Source organism: Quercus robur, chromosome 9, assembly GCF_932294415.1.
Source record: "Quercus robur chromosome 9, dhQueRobu3.1, whole genome shotgun sequence".
Lineage (NCBI taxonomy): Eukaryota > Viridiplantae > Streptophyta > Magnoliopsida > Fagales > Fagaceae > Quercus > Quercus robur.
In genome coordinates, this window is record NC_065542.1 from 21,410,640 (window position 1) to 21,437,267 (window position 26,628).

Genomic DNA, 26,628 nt, shown 5'->3' on the forward strand with positions numbered 1-26,628 from the left:
GGCGTGTGGTTCATGTTTGGCTAAGCATGCTACGTACGTTTCTCTTCTTTAGTCCTTTTTCAAGTATGGTCAGAAGATGTGCCTGTTTTCTTCTGTAGTTGTTATTTAGAAGACGTAAAGTTTAAAGTAACGTAATTATATTAGTTCTATTTAAAATAAATAAATAAATAATCAGTCTTCTATAGTTATGGTATATACTATATTCTAGAAGTTAGCACAGGATGGTAAAAGGAAAGTTATATTGTAAAGGAAAAGATTTCTTCACAAACCACACTCTTTATATATTTTTTGATTTGATGTAACTTTCGAAAATTTAATAGTTGGATTTCATATTTTTAACATGTATGTTAAATTTTGCTTAAATAAAATGTTATTTGATATTCGATGAATAAACTTATTTTTTATATATAATTTTACACCACAAAAACTTGAAATTTAAACATTAAATTGATGACATAGCTACTGATCTTTGATCTTCTTGAAATTTTACAAGTATGAAAGATATATTAAAAACATACAATCCAATGGTTATATTTTTAAACTTCACGTTCAATAAAAAATAAATAAATAAATAAAAAGTTTCTATTCAAACTCGTTGAAAATTTTTAACTTAGATCTTCGACTTAGCCTCTTAGTGCCTGTTTGTTTCAACGTTTTGAGCCCAAAAAGCATGTTTTGAAAAAGCCCAGCCCTTTATGTGTGTTTGGTTCAGCACAAAACGCAACTTTTTGGAAAAAGTTGCATTTTATACTTGTGAAGAAACACGCATATCACTGAAAGGAGCTCAGAGCTCCATTTTGGAAAAAGCCTCGTGCACATTTGAATCTATCCGTTGGACTCACAGACCAATTACCAAATTACCCTTTCACATCATTCCTCATTCCTCTCATCTCTCTATTCTGCCCTTTGCCCTCTCAATAACAAATTTCCAAATCCAAACACAAAAAAAATCTATAACAAATTTCCAAATCAGTTAAGGAAAAAAGAAAATCAATACCTTGCAAATTAGGATTCCTCAAACTGTACACAAAAAAAAAAAAAAAAAAAAAAAAAAAACAGAATATAGCAAAATCTTTCAAATGGAGAAGTGCATGGGTGTTACAGACGAAGTGCTAAGACAAAATAAAAAAAAGGAAGAAGGAGAGCTCTAGAACGTTCAGGAGTTTGGAGGAATGGCAGGGAAAAAAAGGAGGAAAAAAGGAAAAAAAAAAAAAAAAAAAGGTTCATGGGTGTTACAAATGAAGTGCTAAGAAAAAAAAAAAAAAAAAAAAAAAAGAGGAAGAAGGAGAGCTCTGGAACGTTATGGAGTTTGGAGGAATGGTAGGGAGAAAAAAGGAGGAAAGAAGGAAAATAAAGAAAGGGTAAGGGTACGTGTGTGGAGGAGAAAAAAAGAGGGGAAAAAAAAAAGGAAAAAAAAGAGAGAAAGAAATGCCGTGTGTGGAGGATAAAAAAAGAGGGGAAAAAAAGAAGGAAATGTTATCACAATATTTTTACAATACTTTTACAATAAATTTTAACGGGTAGGTTATTATTAGCTAATGTAAGGACACGATTTGTAACGACCCGAAATGATATTGGGTTCGTACGTAAAAAGGCCCAAACAATATCATTTATAAAGCGTGGGTTTGAAAGGCTAGGCCTTGATCACCAAACAGTGGATTTTTCATGGTGTTTATACATAGTTAAATCGTGTTCGCTCTTGGAGTTTTTCTCCAAGAGGCGGGTTGGGAGGTTTTGGTTTTTGGCCATTTTTCCCAGCCCCTTTCCCCGGATTGCTTACTTTTCCTTTTATACTAGCCTGTATCCCTTATCCAACGTCCACGTGTGGGTTTGATTTTCCAGAACTGATACTTGTCCCATCAGCCCATACCCAGAGTGGTTGGGGGTGGTTGTAAAAGCTGAAGAGTATGGCTCTGTCAGGTGTAGAGTATTGAATGGCAGTAAGGGCAGCTTTCCCTTTGTCCTTGGTCGTTATACTATCCAGCGTACCCTTCTCTATTGACTTAGATATTTTAGATCTTTTCCCAAACTGTTCCTATACCGTTTTTGCACTTTCTTCCAGGGAGACCTCGGATATGCCGAGGACAGAATCATCCTCGGCTGTGTCTCAAGACTATTTGGACTTTTATTACCTATCCTCGGCTATAACCTTCCTCAGCTCGGGCCTTGGGCCCCAACGTAAAAATGGGCCAGGGCCACAAATTATTGGACCCCACAATAGCCCCTCAAAATCCTGCTGTCCGACCTCTTGGTCGGAGATGAGGATTTTGGTAATACTGCACCTTTATTGCGGTCTGCTTAGATCTGCCCTTCATTAATGTGGGTGTCTCTTCATCTATCCAGGAAACATACCGGGCTACAAGACATTCCTCCGAATTCATTTATGATGCGTTCTTGTCGTTTCATTATCCGAAACGCGCCTTTAATGATTTCCCTTTACGAGACCATTTAAATTCGACGGTTATTGACGGCGCGGGGAAGTGGAGCGGGTATATTCTTGTTTACAGATTGTCTTGGAAATTTGGATAGATTAAATGCCTCTCGTTTTGCCCTTCATATAAGAAGAAATGCAAGAGGTTACTCCTCTTACACAGTGACCCTTTTAATCTCTTTAAAGTCTGAAACTCTTAGCCTCCCCCAGAGTTTCCTTTACCCGCTAGTTTACACTTTGAATTGTGATACGTTCGAGATAGGAGCGGAAATGAAGGGACCATACCCTTCCCAGAAATGCCATGCTCTTTTGAAACTCAAAATGGCTCGATCAGGGCAGGGATGGCAGAGACTTAAGATACTTCTCATCCTTCCTTCAGCCAAAATCCAAAACAGGGGCTCGTCGCGTCAAACTTTTGGTGCGACTGAGCTGGGGTCACCCATTATCAGTACCAGCCGCTCTCTTATGAGCATAGCTAACATGGCACCAGCGTGTTAGGAGTCAGAACTGACGCATGGACAAAATATCCCTGCTTCTTCCTCTCTTCCTTCACTGGTGCCTCCTTTTGCATCTCCTTCTTCTTCTTTCCCATCACCAGATTCATCCTGGTGCTTTTCCTTCTTCCTCTTCTTCTCCTCTCCTCCCAAGGAAGGTCCTCCTCTCAATATGGGCGCTACTGGAGCAGATTTTGGAAAGACTTGGGAGCAGAGCTTAAAAAGATTTCTGGCTGTTTGCTTGTTTTGTTGTTGTTTTTTTTCTTTATTGTTTTTGTAACTCATTTTCTATATAGGCTTGTTTAAGCCCTTCATTGTACGCTGTAATACGTCTTTATACTAATAAAAGTCGTCATTGCTTTATTTCGTATATTCTATCTCTTCTTTTTGAAATGGTTATGCCGTGAATAGATGTACTATCCTGTGACTTCTTTTTTATTTTTATACTATGAACGATGCTTGGAGCCGAGATCCCAGTTAATAAAAATACCTTGCTCTGTGCTTATTGAAACTATCCGGCATAATAATGCCGATTTGAACAAATGATACTTTGGGCAGAAATCCTTACTAAGAAGAAAAGAAAAATGTTATTATGAACTCATTAGAGGTATCGTGTATAATAAGACCGACTTGAAAATGGGTTGTATACCCCAAACTTGAACGAGGTGATGGCTGAATGCTCGATGCCATGTAGGAGGTAATCATTCGAGGATATATAACCCAAAAATGTACAGCCCCTGTAGGTTGCTGAGTAATAAGGCATTTCGCCATCTTCCTAATAACTTTCATAACCTTAACCTTTTCTGGTATTTGGTCCAAGAACTGAGCGACTTAGAATTCTTCTTAAGTAGCTGACTTCTCCATAGGTTTGAATCCGAGGACCATGCAATACCTTGGTTCTGTCCAAGACTTGATTTTTAAGTAGTTGGTTTCCCCATGCAATACCTTGGTTCTGTCCAACACTTGATTTCTAAGTAGTTGGTTTCCCCATAGGTTTGAGTCCGAGGACCATGCAATACCTTGGTTCTGTCCAAAACCTGATTTCTAAGTAGTTGGTTTCCCCATAGGTTCGAGTCCGAGGACCATGCAATACCTTGGTTTTGTCCAAAACTTGATTTCTAAGTAGTTGGTTTCCCCATAGGTTCGAGTCCGAGGACCATGTAATACCTTGGTTCTGTCCAAAACTTGATTTTTAAGTAGTTGGTTTCCCCATAGGTTTGAGTCCGAGAACCATGCAATACCTTGATTTTATCCAAAACTTGATTTTTAAGTAGTTGGTTTCCCCATAGGTTTGAGTCCGAGGACCATGCAATACCTTGGTTCTGTCCAAAACTTGATTTCTAAGTAGTTGGTTTCCCCATAGGTTTGAGTCTAAGGACCATGCAATACCTTGGTTCTGTCCAAAACTTGATTTCTAAGTAGTTGGTTTCCCCATAGGTTTGAGTCCGAGGACCATGCAATACCTTGGTTCTGTCCAAAACTTGATTTCTAAGTAATTGGTTTCCCCATAGGTTTAAGTCCGAGGACCATGCAATACCTTGGTTCTGTCCAAAACCTGATTTCTAAGTAGTTAGGGGAATTAACCCCTCAACTGTGGCGTGGGACCTTGGTTTTGGAGGGCTAGCTCCTCGGCCAAGCCCCTAGAACCATCTGTACTGCTGACGCTACGAAGCGCAGCCCCTAGTGAAGAAACATAGCCCCTAGTGAAGAAACATAGCCCCTAGTGGAACTTTACGCTAGAACACTACATCTGGCTGCTGGAAATGATGTGAGTGATTATCTCAACCCACCACCTGTGCCAAGACACAAGCCTTTCCCACAAACAGCGCCAATTGTAAGGACACGATTTGTAACGACCCGAAATGATATTGGGTTCATACGTAAAAAGGCCCAAACAATATCATTTATAGAGTGTGGGTTTGAAAGGTTAGGCCTTGGTCACCAGACAGTGGATTTTTCGTGATGTTCATACATAGTTAAATCGTGTTCGCTCTTGAAGTTTTTCTCTAGGAGGCAGGCTGGGAGGCTCTGGTTTTTTGCCATTTTTCCCAACCCCTTTCCCCGGATTGCTTACTTTTCCTTTTATACTAGCCTGTATCCCTTATCCAACGTCCACGTGTGGGTTCGATTTTCCAGGATTGATACTTGTCCCATCAGCCCATACCCAGAGTGATTGGGGGTGGTTGTAAAAGCTGAAGAGTATGGTTCTGTCAGGTGCAGAGTATTGAATGGCAGTAAGGGCAGCTTTCCCTTTGTCCTTGGTCGTTATACTATCCAGCGTACCCTTCTCTATTGACCTAGATATTTTAGATCTTTTCCCAAACTTTTCCTATACCGTTTTTGCCCTTTCTTCCAGGGCGACCTCGGATATGCCGAGGACAGAATCATCCTCGGCTGTGTCTCAAGACTATTTGGACTTTTATTACCTATCCTCAGCTATAACCTTCCTCGACTCGGGCCTTGGGCCCCAACGTAAAAATGGGCCAGGGCCACAAATTATTGGACCCCACAACTAATATTGGTGTGAAAAAAATAATTTTTTTAGAAAGAGAAAAAAATAATTTTAATAGTACATTCAAATTAAAATCAGTATCAATTTTTATCACAATATTTTCACAATACTTTCACAATAAATCTTAAGTGGTAGATTATTATCAGCTAATATTGGTGAGGAAAAAAATAATTTTTTAGAAAGAAAAAAAAATAATTGTAATAGTACGTTCAAATTAAAATCAGTATCAATTATCACAATAATTTCACAATACTTTCATAATAAATCTTAAGTAGTAGGTTATTATTAACTAATATTGATGAGAAAAAAAATTTAGAAAGAGAAAAATTGATTTAAGTATATGAAGTAGTTGATTTAAGTATGAAATAAACTCTTTTATATATACATTGTCCTTTTTGGTCATTTATCCCTCAAACTGCCACTTTTATAAGTGCTAACTAAACACTCAGCTTTTTCAAAAAGTACTTTTTAACAGCTTTTACCAAACACTCAGTTTTTTGAAAATGCACTTTTTCATTATGCACTTTTTGAAAATTCCACTTCTTCATTATACACTTTTACAAAAAACTGAACCAAACTCACCCCTAGTTTGATCTTGTGAAAGTTTTGTTCAATCTCAACTGAAGCAGCTTGTGAACTTTCTATAACAAAATTGATATTTTTTCTTGGGAAATTCTTAAATGCCCAAACAATTACATGTGGGGTCTACCCTCTCATGTGAGAGGATGGAATATTGCTCTCAGAGCATCTAAGTATTTCCCCACGTATTTTGTAGCAAAGTCAAAAACATAAAGTTTTTTTTAAGTGCTCAGAGGTGGGCTCTATGATTTTGTAGAAAAATCAAACACAGAGTTTTCTTAAGAAAAACTTAAACCTCATGTGAGAGGAAGGGGCATGGATCTCAGATAAGTTTTTGTTTGAAAAACTTTTATGTATTTGACTTTACTACACAAAATCCCTTCTCTCACTTCTCTCACGTATATGGAAGGAGGGAGCATTGCACTCAACACTAGAGATTTTCTTAAGCACAAGCGATGCTCTCCGAGCAAGTAAGAATTGCCCATTTTTTGCTCATTTTTGTACTCTTCCACCTATATATATGGGACTAAGGTTGGCCTTTTTTAGCGCCTATTCAATCGAACATGGAAGTGTGGTTCATCATCGTCATCGCTCTCTGTATCTCAGCACTCCTCGAATCCCTCCTTTTCAACAAAGTCTCTGGAAATCAAAATAAGCTACCTCCAGGACCCTCACACATCCAAATACTCAGATACTTCCTATTGCGCCGCAAACCCTTAGAATTGGAACTCACCCTGACCCTCCGCAAACTCCATGCCATGTATGGACCCATCATCACCATTTACATAGGCTTCATCCCAGATATCATCATTGCCAACCATTCTCTCGCACACAAAGCTCTTATTCAAAACAGTGTTGTTTTCGCTGACCGACCAGCTACTCTACCTACAGACTTGATCTTATCTAGTAATAGACACAGCATCAACACTTCCTCTTATGGTCCCACATGGCGACTCTTTCGTTGCAATCTCACTTCAAAGATTCTCCACCCTTCACACATGAAATCTTACTCTCACGCACGCAAGTGGGTCTTGGATATTCTCCTCAATCGCCTACTTTCCAACACTAAATCTGTTGTTAAAGACCATTTCCAATACTCCATGTTTTGTTTGTTGGTTCTTATGTGCTTCGGAGACAAACTCGGTGAAACCCAGATTAAGAAAATCGAAGAGGGTTGCCAACGCTTGATTTTGAGCTCTAGTCGGTTTGCTATACTCAATTCTTTCCCCAGTATTGGAAGGATTTTATTTCGTAAGCGTTGGGAAGAGTTGTTTCAACTTCGGAGAAACCAAGATGATGTGTTAATTCCTTTTATTAAAGCAAGGAGGAAAGTGAGGCAAGAAAGACATGGTAAAATGAAAGAAGTCAAAGAAAATGAAGATGAGTTTGTTGTGTCGTATGTGGATACATTGTTGGATTTGGAGCTACCAGAGGAGAAGAGGAAGCTCTCCGAGGAGGAAATGGTTAGTTTGTGTTCAGAATTTCTCGTCGCGGGTACGGATACTACGTCAACAGCATTGGAGTGGATTATGGCGAATATGGTAAAATACCCACAAATCCAAGATAGGCTTTTAGTGGAGATGAAAGGGGTTGTTGGTGATGGAGAGAAAGAGGTAAAGGTGGAAGATTCGAACAAGATGCCTTATTTGAAAGCAGTGGTTTTGGAGGGTTTAAGGAGACACCCACCTGCCCATCTTGTGATACCACATGCAGTGACTGAGGATGTGGTTTTGGATGGCTATTTAGTACCAAAGAATGGTACTTTGCATTTCAATGTGGCAGAAATGGGGTGGGACCCGAAGGTTTGGGAGGATCCCATGGCGTTTAAGCCAGAGAGATTCTTGAATGGTGAAGGAGAAGCGTTTGATATAACAGGAAGCAGAGAGATTAAGATGATGCCATTTGGTGCGGGGAGGAGGATTTGTCCTGCTTCTGGTTTGGCAATACTGCATTTGGAGTATTTTGTGGCCAATTTGGTTTGGAATTTTGATTGGAAAGCTGTGGAGGGTGATGAGGTTGATTTGTCAGAGCAACAGGAGTTCACTGTGGTGATGAAGAATCCACTGAAGGCCCAGATATCTCCAAGGCTTTGAATGGTTAGGTATCCAAGGACCGAGACTATGACTATGATAGTGTTATTTGTAAATAAAGTCTACAGTTGTATTTAATAAATTTACACTAAAAATGTTTCTATGGCACCTAAGTATTTCCCTTTTATATTTGTACTAGTTTGGTAACTAGTGCATCAAAAGAAATGGCTGAAATGCAGAAATGGTAATGTATTTATTTACTATTTCGGTGTTATTATTGAGGGGAAAAAAGTTGTCTGTCTTTTGAAGCTCCTCATTTGATGAGCGGTATGTCTAAGTTGGGTCATCTTTTTTTTTTCTTTTTTTTTTAATGGAAAAGCTCACAATATTTTATTCATAATTGGAATTGGATAGTACATCATGCATGCATGCGCGTTCAATACGTCCTAGGCATTCCTCAAGCCATACTACAAAATCATCCACGTTAACTGCATGCTGGGCCAGTACGTGGGCCAGGGTATTCCCTAGTCTTTTGGTGTGGGAAAAACCAAAGGTGCGAAATGTAGAATTCCTGTGACTACATTTTGGACCGAAGGAGCAGCTACAGTAAGGCCGTGGATAGCATTGCATATCTCCAGTGAGTCACCCTCAAAAGTTACGTCCCTGACCCCTTATCTCCATTGCAAAAGTGACTCCTATCTCCATAGCCTTAGCCTCTGTTTCCAGTGGCCCCAGCGAGGAGATAGCTTCCTGCTTAGCGCAGCTGTCACCTGACCTGTGCCATCCCTTACAACCACTCCTACACCAGCTTGATTCATTTTAGAAAACACCGCTCCGTCAACATTCACCTTATAGCATCTCGCCTGTGGTGGAGCCCACTTTACGACGTGGTTCCTTTCTACATTAGCCATCGGTCTTTCATTCGCCAACTCGAATTCCTCAAGCAAACAAAGCAAGCTTCTCGTCACTGCCTGTCCACACTGAAGCCTACCCCCGTGTCGTATATCATTCCTATCTTTCCATATACCCCAGCTAATCATGACCGTCCGCTCCAATAATTCTGGTCGTGACTCCTCCCACTTTTGTAAGTGCCATATAACATCCATATAATCCCACGAAGGATGAATCTCAAACGGAAGGGAGAGCTTGCATGAGAACCACACCTCTTTTGCATGGTCACAGAACCAAAATAATTGGCCTATGGACTCCACTTGCTTCTTGCATACCTCACATGTGTTATCCTTTGTGATATTCCTCCGCCATAAATTTTCCTTCGTTGCTAGGATGTTCTTACCCGCTTTCCATGCAAAGGGCTTTATTTTGTTTGGAACATTCATTTGCCATAGTCTTCTCCATCTCTGTTTCATAGTTGACTGGTTTGATCCTTCCGCTGTCTGCTTGTCCCCTTGGACCTCCTGTGCTAGTCTGTACGTGCTTTTTACCGTGAATCTTCCATTCTTTTTTTCGGCCCATATCACTCTATTCCTTGCCCCGATGACGCTCAAGGGTATGCTTAGGATTGTATTGGCATCCTGTGAGAGAAAGCATTGGTTGACTAGGTCCCTCTTCCATTCCTTGCTATCTTCGTCAATAAGGTCACTAACCTATACTATACTTGCCCCAGTGTTCTTTCTGGCGTAATGACCTTGTATGTACTTGGGCTTGGGATCCATTTGTCCTTCCAGACCTTGATCATTTTTCCATCACCCACCTGCCACCATATACCACGTCGCACCAGTGGCTGGGCTGCCATAATGCTTCTCCATGCATATGAAGGCTGACACCCAATACTGGCTTCCATAAAATCGTAGCTTGGGAAGTATTTTGCCTTATAGACCCAGTAAAAAAGTGAGGAGGAATTCGTTTGAAGTCGCCACCCCTGTTTAGCTAGCAGAGCAAGGTTAAATAATTGCAAATCCCTAAAACCCATGCCGCCCCTCTGCTTCAGCAAGCACATTTTCTCTCAACTCAGCCAAGCTAATTCATTTTCATCCTTTACCTAACCCCACCAAAAATGCCTAACCATTTCGGTTAGCTCCTCGCACAGAGTAGTAGGAAGCTTAAAACAACTCATCGTGTAGGATGGCACTATCTAGGCTACTGCCTTAATCAATACTTCCTTTTTGGCATTTGATAGTAATTTTTCCTTCCACCCTGTAAGCTTGTTTGCCACTCTTTGCTTCAGCTGTGTGAACATGTTTCGTTTAGATTTCCCTACTAGCGACGACGGCAGTCCCAGATAGGATTCGTGAGGCTTGATAACCTGTGCTCCAAACATGGCTTTTATTGCTTCCTTAGTGTCGTGGTCAGTGTTAGGGCTAAAGAAGAGGGAGGTCTTACTTCTATTGAGTTGTTGACCAGAGGACTCCTCATAGACTTGGAGCACTCGCTGAATCTCCTCACTCTCCACTCTCCCTAACTGTGGCTCTTCTAAATATCAGACTATCATCAGCGAAAAATAGATGGGAGATAGTGGGTCCCCTCACCGAGGCAGCCACACCTTTGAGAGTCATGTTCTGGACAGCCTTGTGCAACAGCGCTGACAGTCCTTCCGCACAAATGAGAAAAAGGTAGGGGGATAACGGATCCCCCTGCCTCAGCCCTCGTGTCTAGACAATGTGACCGCATGGCTAACCGTTAATTCATACTGCATATGTCACTGAAGAAACACACCTCATCACTAGGCTTATCCACCTTTTATGAAAACCTAGTTTTACCATGATTTGTTGTAATCATCCCTACTCCACCCGGTCATATGCCTTGCTCATATCTAATTTCAGGACCATCTCTCCATTTCTGCCTTTCTTCTTCCTGTTTATGTGATTCATTAATTCATGAGCCACCAGGACATTGTTTGTGATGAGCCTTTCTGAAACGAATGCACTCTAATTTTTGCATATAATATCCTGCAAGACCAGTTTAAGATGGTTTGCCACTACCTTGGAGGCCAGCTTGTAGGCCACGTTGCATAGGCTAATCAGTCTATAATCTGTCACTCTCTCCGGGTTTTTCATTTTAGGGATAAGGACGATGTGCGTTTCATGGAACTTAGGGGGAGTTACACCATTGTTAAGAAAGTCTAACACAGTTTTTATAACAAAAGAATTCACATTAGACCAAAAGTGCTGGTAAAAAATGGGAGTCATACCATCCGGGCCTGACGCCTTCATTGGGTGCATTTGCTTCAAAGCTTTTTCCACGTCATGAGAATGAAAATCCTACAGGAGTAAGGTATTCATTTTGTTCGTCACCTTAACCTGGATGGCCTTAATCAGTTCTATACTGACATCAGCCTGGGATGACTTGAACAGTTATGTGAAATGTTCCACGAAAGTTCTGCCCATTATTTCCTCATCCTCTTGCCAAACATTACTTGAATCCTTGATCTTGGTAATGAGGTTGCGTTGGTGTCTGTTAGAAGCCTTGGTATGAAAAAATGATGTGTTGCAGTCCCCAGCCTTCAGCCAACTATTTCTTGATCTTTGCTACCACATGTCCTCCTCCACCAGGAGCATTCTATTCAGCTCCAACTTTGTTTCCTGAATCTCCTCCATTACGTACTGCTACTTTTCAAGCCCTCCAACCCTTGAAGCTTTTCCTGAAGCCTTGCTATTTTTCAACCCACATGGCCAAAAGTATTCCTGTTCCACGCTGTTAAAGATTGTCTACACTCCTCTAGGCATTGAGAAAATAGGTGTTGGCCGCCCATATTCAGTGCCCTATCCCATGCTTCAGACACTACCTCCTCACACCCCTCATCCCTCAGCCACATGGACTCAAACTTGAATAGTTTCTTCCGTCGAGTTCTCCACTGTCTGTCTCGGTGAGCTTTCAAAACCAACATACAATGGTCCGACGTGGACGTTGCTATATGATGTAGGCTCACATTTGGGAACATGACAGACCAGTTTGTGGACACCAAGGCTCTATCTAGTCTCTCTTTAACCCATCCTCGGGCAACCAATCTCCTGCTCCAGGTGAAAGTAAAGTGAGTTTGTTGCTTAAACTGATAGTGCCTTTGTTTGATGACAAAGTAAAGTGAGTAAATCTTAGAAGTCGATGTCATAAGTTGAAAACATCTCTAAACAAAAAAGAAAGTACGGTTAGAAGATGTACATGCTACATGAGTTCACCATAGCGATAAAGTATCCTTTGAAGGCCTCAAGGATGAATGGTTAAGTCCATTTTTTGGTGTCAACGAAGACTACACCTTCATTTGGTAGTCTATATTCCATAATGCATGAAGATTATTGTTGACTTCAAAATAAAGTCTATAGCAATATTAAATATATGGATTCCTATGAAATTATCCTTTTATTTTTGTGTTTGAATATTCAAAGACTAAGCTAAGATTTGGAGTTAGTGAATGGTTGTGCTACTGGTTGTAGGGGTGTGCACGGTTCAATCGGTGTGGGCTTTTTATTCCAAATTTTTCACCAAACTGATGGTGGTGCATTTTACTTGGTTTGGGCCCGTTCTTCTTCGAATATTATCTACCAAATTATCATTAATTGGACAATAAAAAACAAAGAATTTTAATGGAAAAAAAAAAATTGGAATCCAAAAGGACATAAAAATAAGAGAGTAGAAACAGAACCCATAAATTTTGTTGATATAATTAAAATTGGTTTATAATTTTAATTATGCACACTTCAAAACTATACTAAATTTTAGATAAATAAAAAATAAAAAATAAAAAAACTACACAAAATTTTCATGATAAAAAATAGGTAATTGAAAGAAATTAATTGGTTTAAATATGAAGAAATTAATGTATTAACATTTTTTTAGATAGAAATTAATGTATTATCATAATTATGAAACAACCTTTAATTTACTAGAATTTTTATTACCATATAATTGGGAAATATTTATAATGCAATGTTTTGAAATTGTACATATATGGTAAGAAATTAACATATTTAATGTTACACTTGTAGTAAGTCCGGTTATCGATTTGCTGAAGGAAGAGGCAGAGTTAGTGCATCGGGATGATGTTGAAGTGCAGGATAAAAGTCTTTGGAAGGGAATCTGGTCACTACATGTACCAAATAAGAACATCCCCTCCATGCAGGGGCGGAGCCAGAAATTTTGGTTTGGGGGGACCAAGTTGTGATGTTAATATATTAGTTAAGACAAACCTCTACACACGCATGTATATAAATTAATTTATTAAGAGAATTTATCATTTTCTAAATTTTAATGAGTATATAAAAAAGTCATGTATTTCTTCTATTAGACATGTACAAAAATTTATCATTTTCTACATAGTTTAATTTGTTAAACCTCTTAAATTAGTATGATTTTAATATAATTTCTCTTTCTTTTAAGAGCACCATTGAAATAACTCAAAATTTGGGGGGGCCAACTTCAATTTTTACATGCTACATTTTTTTAAATGTAAATAATATACATACTATAAATTAATTTTTTAAAATTTTGGGGGGGCCTCCACCTTTGTGTGTGGCTCCGCCACTGCCTCCATGCTCTGTGGTTTGTGTCCTACTCTTGATATTGTGTGGTCAGATATTCAGCTTTAGGCTTGTCGTATGTCCATTCAATTCCTGGATTTCAAGGAGTTGCTCTCATGGATTCTGAAGGAGCATCAACACCCTGAGCTGTTTGCAGTCACGGCATGGACAATCTGGACTCAAAGAAATCTAACTCTTCTACACTAGCCCAGTTGTAATCTGCATCAGCTAGCACAAGAGAGTAAGGGACGCTTGGAAGAATTTTTGGCCATCCATCCACTGCCACAACCTCATCCCCCATTGCCTTGAGCCCATTGGCAACTCCCACTTGCAGATTTTGTGAAGATTAATTTCCACGGCGCCATTTTTTCTGAGGTGAACAAGTCAAGTATAGGAGTGATTGTTCGTGACAGAAATGGCTTTTGGTTCTCGCTTCTCTATCGCAACAAATCCCACAAGCTTACTCTCCAGAAGATATTGAAGCCTTAGCTGCCTCCAAAGCCCTTCAATTTGCATCAGAGATTGGCATTAGAGAAGTTGTTCTTGAGGGAGACTCGCAGGTTTTAATGTCAGGGTTGATCAATGACATAGAGGTTCTGTCTTACAATGCGTTGCTTATTGAAGATGTGCAACGCTGCTCTCGTTCTTTTAATCAATTATGTTACATGTTAAGAGAGAAGATAATAAGATTACTCACAGTCTTATCAGGTATGTTGTACATATCCTAGACTTTATTATGTGGATGGAGGATATTCTACCACAATTTATTTCTGTCCTCCAAGCTTGTAAAGTTGAATTGATTCAATTATGTGTTGGCTTTATTCCGTACCAAATTTGCTTGTAATTCAGCAATTAGAAACCTTATATTTAGGTGTGAATAACATAAGGGTTGTGTGTGTGAGCGTGTGAAGAATTGATCAAGAGTGTGCATGAAGAGTATTCTTGCAACTAACTCACGAGTGGTGACTTGCCAGAATCCAAGCACACATGTGAAGCATGTAGGAAGTTGAAGGGTCAGTACAGCTAGATCACTACAGGACAAAAAGTACTACAATCTGGCTATTCTGTTATTTGGCGACTGGAACTTGCGACTTGTCCCAGTCGCGAGTGACTCACCAAAGCCCCTTATTTTGCAGAAAAATGGCTTTTCACATTCCTTCACATCCCTTATTATAAATACTCCCATACCCACAAAATATAAAGAGCTTCCAAAGAGAATTTTAGAGAGATAAATCCTAAAGAACAACAAGATTGATTCATCCACAATCTTATACCTTTGATTCTCCAAATTTCTCTACTCTCACCCTCTCCATTGACATACCCTTGAGAGGATCTTTAGCCAAATCCTTACCTCACCATACCCATATCAATGAGAATGTTATTTGGTGCTTGGAAAGCAGTTCAAAGAGGACCAATTCATTTGGTTGATGCAATGGGCTTATTGCGGGGTCTAGAAAGCTAGAGAAGATACGGTTAGACTTAACCTTGTTATAGCAAGAAGCTTAGAGGGCTTAGGTGCATCAGGTAAATTAGGCTTGGAGGGTCTATTGCTATTCATGTATCCCAACTGAAATTCTAGTGGATCATTTTACCGCTTGGAAGGCGGCGGAGAGGTTTTTTGCCGAATTCTTCGATTTCCTCTTCGATAATACGTCTCAGTGTTATCTTTGTGTTTGCATCTCTCTTCCCTACTTTTTTTCTTTTTAATTACTATTTTGTTTGTGATTAATTATGGTTTAGAGTGTTTTACCTATTTGGGTATAACTTATATTTCATATTCCGCACATATATTGTTTGAGTATAAGCTTGTGTTGATTATATTGAAATTGGGGGTCTAAACATTTACTAGTGTTTTATACACCAAGTGAACTTTCAAAACTAATTTAGCTAGATTTTCTTAACAAAAGTTCATAGTCTTTCCTCTCAAAAAAAAAAAAAAAAAAAAAACTTTAATTGTGCTTTCTTTTTAATCGTGACTTTTTTTATTTTTTAACTGTTAGCGTGAAATTAAATGTTTACATAGAAGAAAATTGAATTTTTTTAATGATAAATACATTAGATTTATTTTATCTATATATATATATATATATCCCATTACTTGTGTACTATAATTGCAACTAAACGTTTAAGGGATTTTTAAGTAAATTTTGGGATATTTATCTAATTATATGAAATTGCTAGCCGATATGTAATGACCATGGCATATTTTTGGATGTTTTGTTTTTTTCTTCATTAGTAGTTTAAGCAATATAATATTATAACGTAATCCCAATGAAATATTTTCGGGATTTTATTTTAATTAGTCCTTTAATAAGCCTTTTAAGGCTTTTCAATTAACCACCGCACACATTTGGTGCAATGGTCACTCCACAACTATAATTGTTTGTGGGGTGTGGGGGGCAAGGGTCAGGGTTCAAGTCTCCAGGAGGAAGCTTCACACACATATATACTTAGATTATGTTAAAGATAGAATTCTATCTTGTAATAATAATAATAATAATAAAAAAGAGGCTTTCCAATTAATGTAATTCTAAATAAAAATGTTGGTGGAAGGGTAGAGGAGGAGTCATTTTTAATCAAACTCTTAAATGACTGACTTTCCAATACCCCTAAGAAACGGTACCATATAACATGACGTCCATGTAACTGATTTTGATTTTTTTTTTTTTTTTTTGGAAGAAATACTGATGGAAACCGTGGAATTAATAGTTTACATTTTCCCCCTCAAATAAAAAAATAGTTTACATTTAAGGGCATAATTTTATATAATTTATATATATATATATATATGTATATATTAAATTCCTATTTATTACTGACAAACGACAAACATATTGATATCATATCATATACTATATAATAAAAGTTAATTAGGCTTAGAAACCGTACTTGCACCTAGTGGCTTCACCATATTGCAATTTTTTTTTTAGATTTTAAGATGTAAAAAAGATAATATAATTTTTCGTTTTCTATAATTTCTAAGTTGATAAAAATCTTAATTTAATTACGATCCAAATTCTTTATATAATTCCTCTCATCCTTATTTTTTTACCGGTAGTGTATAAAAAAAGCAACAACTTTACTAATACCTATTGAAAACCTAATGCCATGCAACTACTGATAGGTATCGGAAATCTGAGAAGTTTGAACATCTAGCCAACATTTCTAACGTAGGAATGCAAAATTTTCTAATTAAAATGAACTACAAGGACCAACAAAACTAATTAGATAAAGCCTAAGACGCTAAAACTCTTAAAATATAAAATGAATTACAAATTTACAAGGACCAACAAAACTAATTAGATAAAGCCTAAGATGAATTTGATCACAACTGAAATACTATCCACATCAAAATTATCAAATACCACTTCCAAATATTAATGTTTTAGCACCTATTAAAAAAAATAATGTTTTAGCTACTATATCTTGTAATATTGACTTCTTTTTCAGACGAAGTCTCTCTATCGGTTTTTTTTTTTTTTTTTAATCTCTCTCCCTCTCCAAGAAGTGGTTTAACGTGGAAGACATCATTACCACCACAGGCAAGTATTTTTTTTTACACTTTACATGCGCTTGATCTTTCAAATATGCATACCATTAGTTTGGTTGTATATTTTATAATCATTTACAAGATCAAAAAGAAAATTCATTATGAATTTATGGCTATCAAGATCATAGATTCAGCCAATAAAAGACAAAAAAAAACACCATTCTTGCAAACAAATCATATAAACAAAGAACAATTGAAGGTAACCAATATAGTCATACATTTATTTTACATAATAAATTTGTATTGAAGGTAACCAATACTAGTGTATAAATAATTGTTTGAAACATAGCATTATTTGTCCATGTTATATCCAACTTTGTTCGGTCTTGGCGAAAAAAAATGAGTTTTTACGCCATCCAATCAGGAGGCACCATGTCATCCTCTTAACAAATACCAAATACACAACAGCACATACAAGAACTACTCAGATAAATCCCCAAATTCAAATATATATATATATATATATATATACTGCATAATAAACATCATCCGTTGCTTCTTAGAGCACTAGCATCCAAGGATGCAAAAAAGTGTCTATTTTGCATCCTCAAATACTAATTTATCTATTTTACCAACCCATTTTACAACTCTTCATACATCCCAATTTTTATTTTTACATACAACTTAATAATATAAACTGCTTAATAAAATAAAATAAAAAGTAATCCTCTGTCTCTCTCTTTCCTCTGGTCCCTTTTTCTTCACCCACCAGTACAAACACCACACCCCAACTACGAATATAGCCAACCACCATACCCACCCTCCACCACAACCAAAACCAACCTCCACTGCCACCATAGTCACAATCACAACCAATCCAAAAATCAATCTCATAGCAAAAAAATAATAATAATAACCAAGCTACCATAGCACAGCAGCCACCACCACCACCTAAAATCCAACAACACCACCATCACCACCACTGCCAAATCCATACCCACAAACCCAAATAAATAAATAAATAAAACAAAATAAAAATCAAATCAGAACCATAACCCACAACCACCAACCACAAAAAACACAACAACCACCATCACCAAACCCACCACTGCAATCTACCACCAAACAGAGGACTCCACCACCTAATGACCCATCAAAACCCAAACCCACACAACTCACATCCCACAGCCCCACGCCCACCAAGACTCACCATGGTCCCATGGCCACTAGACTCAACACGACCCCACAACCCCACGGCCACCACCACCCCACGGCAGCCACGCCCACCACGACCACCAGTAACCCCCAATTGGAAGCCTGCCCACCCACCCAAACCAATCTGAAGCCACCCAAAACAACCAACCAAAATCTTGAGTGAGAGAGGCAGTCACCGTGAGAGGAAAAAGGAGAAAAGAAAAGAAAAAGGGGAAGAGAGTCTAAGGGTCTGTTTGGATACAACTTATTTTTGCTGAAATTGAAAACTAAAAACACTGTAGCAAAATAATTTTTAAATGTGTGAATAGTACCGTGTGACCCATTTTTAATTTTTTTTTTTTCTGAATAAAGTGGCTGTGGGTCCCATGAATAGTGCGTGAACAGTGACATTTGTCTCATGAACAGTAAATTTTGTCTCCCTGAAACGCGTGAAAGCAAAAAAAAAAAAAAAAAAAAAAAAAGAGAGAAAATGCAGAAACGCAGCCGTGGACGTGGAAAAGTTCTATCCAAACACATACTAAAAGTCATGAGAGGAAGAGAGAGTGTGTCAGTGATGAGAGGCATTATGAAGAGAGAGAAGTAGTAGATATTTAGGATTTTTTTTTTTTTTTTTTTTTTTACATCCTATGAAAAGTTGGTTCTATTTATGAGAACCAACTATTCATAGGATGTAAAAAAAAAAATTATATCCCCTCCCCTAAATGTGGGTCTTTTTTCTGTTATTAGTTGCTAAAATAGCAACTAAGGGGTGTTTACACCCCCCCAATGCTAATGCTCTTAGAATCGAACCTCCACGCCTCCGCTAGATCAGTACTAGAACCTAGAAAATATGCTGGAGTCGCCGTGATCATGGTGTTGCGATCTCAAGGTTTTTTTTATTGTGATTTGTTCTTTTACCCAATTTGGATTTCAAAATATTGATGGGTTTAGGTTAGTTTTTTGGACGTGTAGCTACCTTACTTTTACTTGCCATAGCCATCACAAGACCTCAACCTAAGTCACCGATGCATCAAGCTCCAGCCCCCTAGTTCACATAGTTAAGGGGCTCTAATCATATTTTTGTCCTTTTGATTTCTACAATTTACAACTATTGGGTTTTGATTCAAATTACCCATTTGGCTATTGAATTTGAATGGTGGTTGTGCTTTTAATTGTGGCAATTTAAAGTGAAAATTTCAAATCTAATCCATTGAGTTCAAAATTTGGGTTTTCGAAATATCAAATTGTCATTCAATTACTGGAGATTACTCTTTATTCGACAAAATGACAAAAGGAGTCTCTATAACAGTGGTTGTGAGGTTTTTGATGCTGGGTCTCAGTAGGATTCTACATATGGGGACTTTCACTATGAGTACACAACCACACTGCTGGTCAATACTCAATCCCAAAGTATATTATAAGATTAATTTTCTGCTCTTTTACTTTAGAGCCTATATGGAACTTAAGGAACCAAGTGGAACACTAATCAACATCCTAACCAACATTAAATCAATTGAAAACAAGGAAGTCGAGTAGATGAATTTACTAGACAAGTCTGGAATTTTGGTAGAAGAAAGGTAGTGAAAATAGAAAAAGCCTACATGTTACAACAATCTGCCTACCTACCTGTGGTAGCTAAAGATGAACAACTTCAGAAACTACTGCAAAATGAGAACAATCCAGATTTTGTGGTTGAGTTTCTATTTCCTTCGATAGTTTTGAGAAGCTCTCAAACAATATAGCCAGAGCTCTGTAAGTATTTGTTATCTATATAATTCATTTTGGACAAAAGTTTGTTTAATGATTTATTTTTATTTATGGGTAAAATTAAAAATACTTCACCAATAAGTAAAACGTTTAAGAAGATAAGTATATGCCTTTATGCTTTGTAATTCTTCATAAGTCACTGTTAAGAAAATTTGAGCTTCATAGCTAGGACATTGATTTAAGGGCATCTTTGTAAGTATGTGTTTCCATGTTCTTTCCATGACAAATACTTTACATGGTTTTTCATTCTTTGCTCACTTATTGATTCAGAAACAAAATGTAGTATACAGCTAGAGCAATGCTTTTTAGTTATGAGGGATATAATATTTTTGTTTCTTAGAATGTAATGAATTTCTTGGCAGAAGGATTTGCTTGCGTGGCCCCCTACCCATGATTGGTGTCCTAAAAGAACAATATGTATCATGGTAAGTTTCTTATGAACATAGGTCCACTAGATTTTTCTTAACAATGGTTTATGAACATTATGTGTCATGATAAGTTTATGCTACATGATACTTTTTAAAATATGCAAATTGATGATTGTTGAAGTACTGTTAAGTGCTCACGTCCCTTAACACTTACTTTTGAAGCAAACATCATATTCAAGGGAAGTCACTATCCAATGCAGAATCGAAAGGCCTTCCATTGTGCATTTGAGCAATGGAAAAAGTAAGTTCTTCAAGGTGTTGCTTTGAAATAGTTGAATTGCTAAATGAATAGATAAGAAATAACTAAATGAAAGGAGTTGCAAATTTTGGTTTGTCTTAATATTCTAGTTATTTCTTTGTGATTTGGTTGAAGTTTGCATGCAGAATGCTATATATTTGGTTGAAGTTTGTGGGAGAATGGAAATTGATTTGACATAAATAGCTCTAATAATCTAATACAGGACACTTAGCTTTTGACGTAATTTTTTGGCTTAGATTGTGAAAGTTAGGTTGATATGTGGATTTAGATGGATGTGTTTGGCAGATTGTCACTTGAAAATATAATATATAAAAAAACAATAATACCAATTATTCTTTAATTTTATGCAGACTTTGAGGTTGATTAAATATGCAGTGGGAAAATCTAGTGTGAAGTTCATGAGAGAAATGCAAAGACATTCAATGGACATTTGCCAACTATTTCACTATAAGGGACATTTGGATCCTCTGAAAAGGGATGCACTTAATAAGGCTTTGTAGGACACTGCCCAAGAAGATGTCTCTTCTATTGTTTTGATTTTTGTTGCATTTATATTAGCTGCCAAATATGTGTTGGCAGACTTAATGGTTGTGTCTTTAATTTATTTAACAAGAGATTTGAAATATGGATTAATAACTCAATGTTTTATGTTAAATAAATATATGATATACTCTTCTACATAATGCAAATGAGGAAATTTATAGAACTCAATGTTTTATGGTTAGGACAAGAGTTCTCAAGTTGTATATGACTTCTCGTTCCTTTTTTTTTTTTAAATGACTTCTCAAGATTCAAGTGGGTTTCTAAGTGTTTTTATTGTCTGAATTTTTTTTGCTAATGTTAGCAGCAGCTTATTCTATTTTTCTTTTTTCCCAGCTATGATGCAGACATATGGTTTTGAATATTTAAAGGAAAACTACCCTACTATCTTGATTGAAATCTTGGAGTATGTGGCTAGAGTTAGTGAACACTCTGTCATCCAATACCAACATGGAAATGAAGCCTAAAAATCCTGTATTTTGAAAAAATGAATCAGCAAAACTCACTAGATTTGGTTTTCTATTTAAATGGATATAGAGGGGATAAAACCTCAAATGAGGAAATTATAAACTTGAACTTTTTGTAAATCATGCAAATGGCATGTTGCAAATGGTAATTAACTTATTATAGAAGTTGTGTAAATAATACCTAGCTTATTACAGAAGTTGTGTAAATAATACCTATACCTCTGGCATCACAATCTAATCATTTAGAAATTTTTCTAGCGGCAATTATTCTCTATTGAATGATGTCACTAAGATAGACTTCCACTAATTATTTCTCTATGTTAATTTTTTGAAGGAATTGGCTAGTTTACAAGAGGGTTAATAAAACTTGAAAATTTTATCAACACATCTCAAAAAACTTTTAATCATTTCTTCCATGTAATATAAAACCTAATACAATTCAATATGGATCATGAGATTGGTAAATACTCAATACAATAATTGAAGAGTTTTTAATTCCATTATTTAATCTATATTTATCTAAAAACTGAAACACAGCATTTATTGTTGCTCTACTATGGTCGAGCCACCTTAGCAACCACATCATTATCCTATTTCGTTTCTAATTTTTCCTATATATTTTTTAAAACATTTTCTCATTAAATAAGGTGACTTAAAAACTCCATTATTTAAAAATTTAAATATCTTTTAACCATTATTTTTATTATTAATTTTCCAAAACTCTCTCTCCCTTTTACCTCTTCATCTCTCCACTACTTTCTGCCTTAATATCATTCATTCTCTACCCTTTTATCTTCCTTCATTTTGACTCTTCTTATTCTTAACATATTACTATAAATTTGACATTTTCTTTTTCATTCTATGCATAGTTTTCTCACAAAAAAAGGTTACTTCTCTCTCTCTCTCTCTCTCTCTCTCTCTCTCTCAATTTGTTTTTCATTTTTTTTATTGCATCCATACTTAGGTTGATGAATTTTTATGTTAATTATAAATATACTTTGAGTTGATGCGATTTAGTTTTGTGTTTTAAGTTGTTATCTTTTCTATTCTCTTTGATTATTAAATATTATCCTACTGCATTATACATATAGTATATAATAATATAATGTTATTATATTACATAAAATGACTTTGATAATTTGATGTTTATTATTATATATTTTATTTTTACTCTTTTTTTTTCTTATATTATTTTATTCAACATTAAAATTTAATCACATCCTCCATACTTATGTAGCACAAATCAAGAAAATGGCTAGAGACACACCTGCCTTCCTTTACCATGCATCAGGAGAATCAAAATATTTGTGTGATAAAGGGTCATATAATTTATAATTTAGATAGCACTCTTTGAATGTGTCTAGGCCTATAGATTGAGCAATTTGTAGTCTTATATAGAATGGACTTTTTGAATCAAGACTAAAAAATATGGACTACTATATATCATTTAGATAAAAGCCTATATCATAGATATATTAAATTTTTTTTTTTTTTTTGCCACAAATTTAAATCTCGCAAACTTAATAATTTTAAGAAAAAAAAACAAAGGTTGTCACAAAACGTGAGTTCATGTAAGGCCACCAAACTTGATAATTTGCAAACGATGAAACCATTCGCAACAATATTTGCATAGTTATATAGTTCCAGGTAAAGCAATCAAGCAAACTCTTTGTCTTCAAAAAACACATATCTACCAGTGATTAAACATTTATCTTCGATAATTTTAACTTTTCATATAATTTTACCTCTATATATTCATCTCTTTTAATTTATATTAAAAAAAATTAATTTAGATATTTATAAGCAAACAATGAATCAAAAAAAAAATCATCTATACATATTTATCTTGTGTGGTCTACTATAATTTAGATGATTATAACTTAATAATGAAGTCTATAAACAAGATAATTAAAAAAATAATATTTCTACAATTCAAAAAGTTTCCATTTCCTTTTTCAAAAAAGGCCTTTTACATTTCTTGGGAATTTTTAAATTAAAAAAAAAAAAAAAAACAACTTTGACATACCACTAACCTAACCACTTCAAACATTAAAAAAAATGTAATGCTCATTATTACTTCTGTTAAGATATTATAGATGTCTTAATTGATTGAGACCAAATTAGAGAAATTCCTTGGCGAAAACACCATTTTAGTCCCTACATTTTGAAGTCACAGTCAATTTGGTTCCTACATTTTGGTAACAGTCAATTTGGTCCCTATTATTTTCAACTTGCATTTAATTTAGTCCCTACCGTTAACTCACTAACGAAAAATGATTGTGTGGCAAACAGTTTGCACAATTGGCATGTTTAATATTAAAATATTAAATGAAATTCTAATGTGTCTAATTTTTAGTGGCTAATGTGGCCATATCAGTGCTAAGATGGCAAAAAATAGCCACATCAGCTTTTAAAAATATATATATATTTTTTTTACCGATTTTTTTTTTCCTTTTCTCTAGTTTTTCACTTCTATCTTTTTCTTTTAGAAATCCACAGTATCATAAGAACACATCTGAACCCAAATCCCAAATTTAAACTAAACCCCAAACCTTACCCAGATCTACCAAACCACTCATCTTCATCTCCACCTCTCTTTTAATTTTCGGATCACATGGTCGATTTGTGGCCATGAATCGGGCTTCGTGGTGGGTGTGCTGGACGGTTGGGTTGTGGAGAATCTGGGTTATTGTGGCCTTTCACAAACCATGAGCTCTGTTATGGAACTCATCCCTTTTTTTATACATTTTTAGTTCTGTTTTTTCTTTTTAACTTTTCTTCTTTATTCTTTAGGTTTTTCCCTGAGGTTGATAGCCACTGAGTTGGTTTTTTCTACTTGTACAACCTTCAGGCGCTAAATCTTTGTATTTTTTTCTTCTCTATTTTTTAATATACTTCTATCGTTTTACTGTTAAAAAAAAATAATAAAAAAAGTTCAAAGTTTAAATTAAAAAAAAAATCGGTAAAAAAGAAAATATAATATCTCCACGTTAGCCACTAAAATTTAGACACATTGGCATTTTATTTAATATTTTAATATTAAACATGCCAATTGTGCAAACTATTTGCCACGTAGGCATTTTCCATTAGTGAATTAACGGTAGGAACTAAATTAAATGCAAGTTGAAAATAACAGGGACCAAATTGACTGCTACCAAAATGTAAGGACCAAATTAACCGTGACTTCAAAATGTAGGGACTAAAATGGTGTTTTCGCCAAATTCCTTTCATATTTCCTTAAAAATTCAAAAAACAAAAAAAACAAAAAATACCTTTGATATACGATTAACGTAACTACATCTATTACTATTTAAGTCATCCATGATATCTATTTCTTATTGATAACCATAAAAACTACAGCTAACAAGGGAACATACAAAGTAATCAAGAATAAATAATGGAAGGAAAAATTAAATAAAATCAAATGTCAATAGTAACCATTACTTCGAAAATAAAAAAGTGGCCAAGAGGAGTAAGAAATAAAATAGAAAAGACTATACAAAGGACATTGAAAACATTATAGTGCAATAAAATCAACCAATACATTCACTTAATTAAATCAAAAATCAACAATTAAATATAATAATACAAAATTTAAACTTAAAACTAATCAAACTCTAACTAGGAAAATTATATTTCCTATCATAACTAAAAATGAGATGTTCTTTACTAATTTAGAAATTATATTAGAAATAAAATTTGAAAAAATTATAATCTCATTTTTTGACATTTCATTTAACTTTATATATATATATATATATATATATATATACACACCATGACTTAAAAAATATAATGAACATTTCAACCTCTTATTTAATATCTATGTTATGCAATTCATCAACCAATAAATATATGATAATTATAAGAAAGGTTATGAACAACATTATAAAAAATATGATACAACTATTTTTTTTTTAATTCTTTACAAAGTCTAGGGACTAAAATAGTATTTTACCTAAAAATTATTACACGCAACGCGCGGATCTGCAACTAACTAGTTTGAAATAAAACCTATAACATAGGTTTGGGAATATATTAGAAAATAATAATTCTATTTAAAAGTCTCTAATTTAGAATACATTCATTTGAAATAAAACATGTCATGATATATTGTACAAATAGATTGGATCATAGGATTGGAAATACATTTGAAATAAAACCTGTCACGATTCGATATACAAAAAGAGGATCATACGATTGGAAATACATTTAAGAAAAACCTATCACAATTCTTTCTAAAAGTTTCTAATTCACAATACATTCAAATGAAAGTTTCTGAAGGTTTTGATGATTCAGTTGTTCCTCCAAAATACAGGATTTTTAGGCTTCATTTCCATATTGGCATAGGATGACAAATTGTTCTCCAACTCTATCCAAATACTCCAAGAATTCAGTCAAGCTGGTAGGGAAGTTTTCTTTTAAGTATTCAAAACCAACTATCTACAATTCTACATCACAGTTGGGGAAAAAAAATTTGAGAATAAGCTGCAGCCAACATTAGCAGAAAAATCTAGACAATAAAAACACTTCAAAACATTTGAATCTTGAGAAGCCATTACAAAACGAAGGGTACAACTACACAACAAAGCAATAGAAATATCAAACCTCATAGTGAACTTTAAGTCATAATGCTTGTTGTCATCAATCTAGTCTGAATTTTTTTTTTCTTTTTTTCTTTTTATCATCCTAGTTTGAAATTCTCACCAACAGATCTAGAACATCTAGAAGGATTACCAGTTTTTTTTTCAAGTAAACTATGTCCAAGTGGTATCATGTATGTCATTAGCATCTACCAATGTACTTCTAATTCTGTTATGACTTTAGCTTTTAAAAATTGTAATTTTTTATTAGCATATCTTTTGACTGATCTGAAATTTGAGCACAATGGGATTGACCATAAGTTTATTGCTTTGAAATTAAACAAGAATCAGCAATTGGTTAATTTCCTTAATTTTTTTTCCAC

At 35.5% G+C, this 26,628-nt stretch overlaps 2 protein-coding genes across 2 annotated transcripts in view; both read left to right on the forward strand.

The window, feature by feature from the left end:
* LOC126699472 (cytochrome P450 89A2-like) overlaps nt 1-26,628 on the forward strand; it is a 93,820-nt gene that overhangs the window by 36,698 nt on the left and 30,494 nt on the right. The gene's annotated exons all lie outside the window — the stretch shown is intronic.
* Nucleotides 6,577-8,109, forward strand: LOC126699474 (cytochrome P450 89A2-like). The gene has a single exon (XM_050397314.1). It carries the CDS (start codon nt 6,580-6,582, stop codon nt 8,107-8,109), a length of 1,530 nt encoding a protein of 509 aa, XP_050253271.1. The 5' UTR covers nt 6,577-6,579.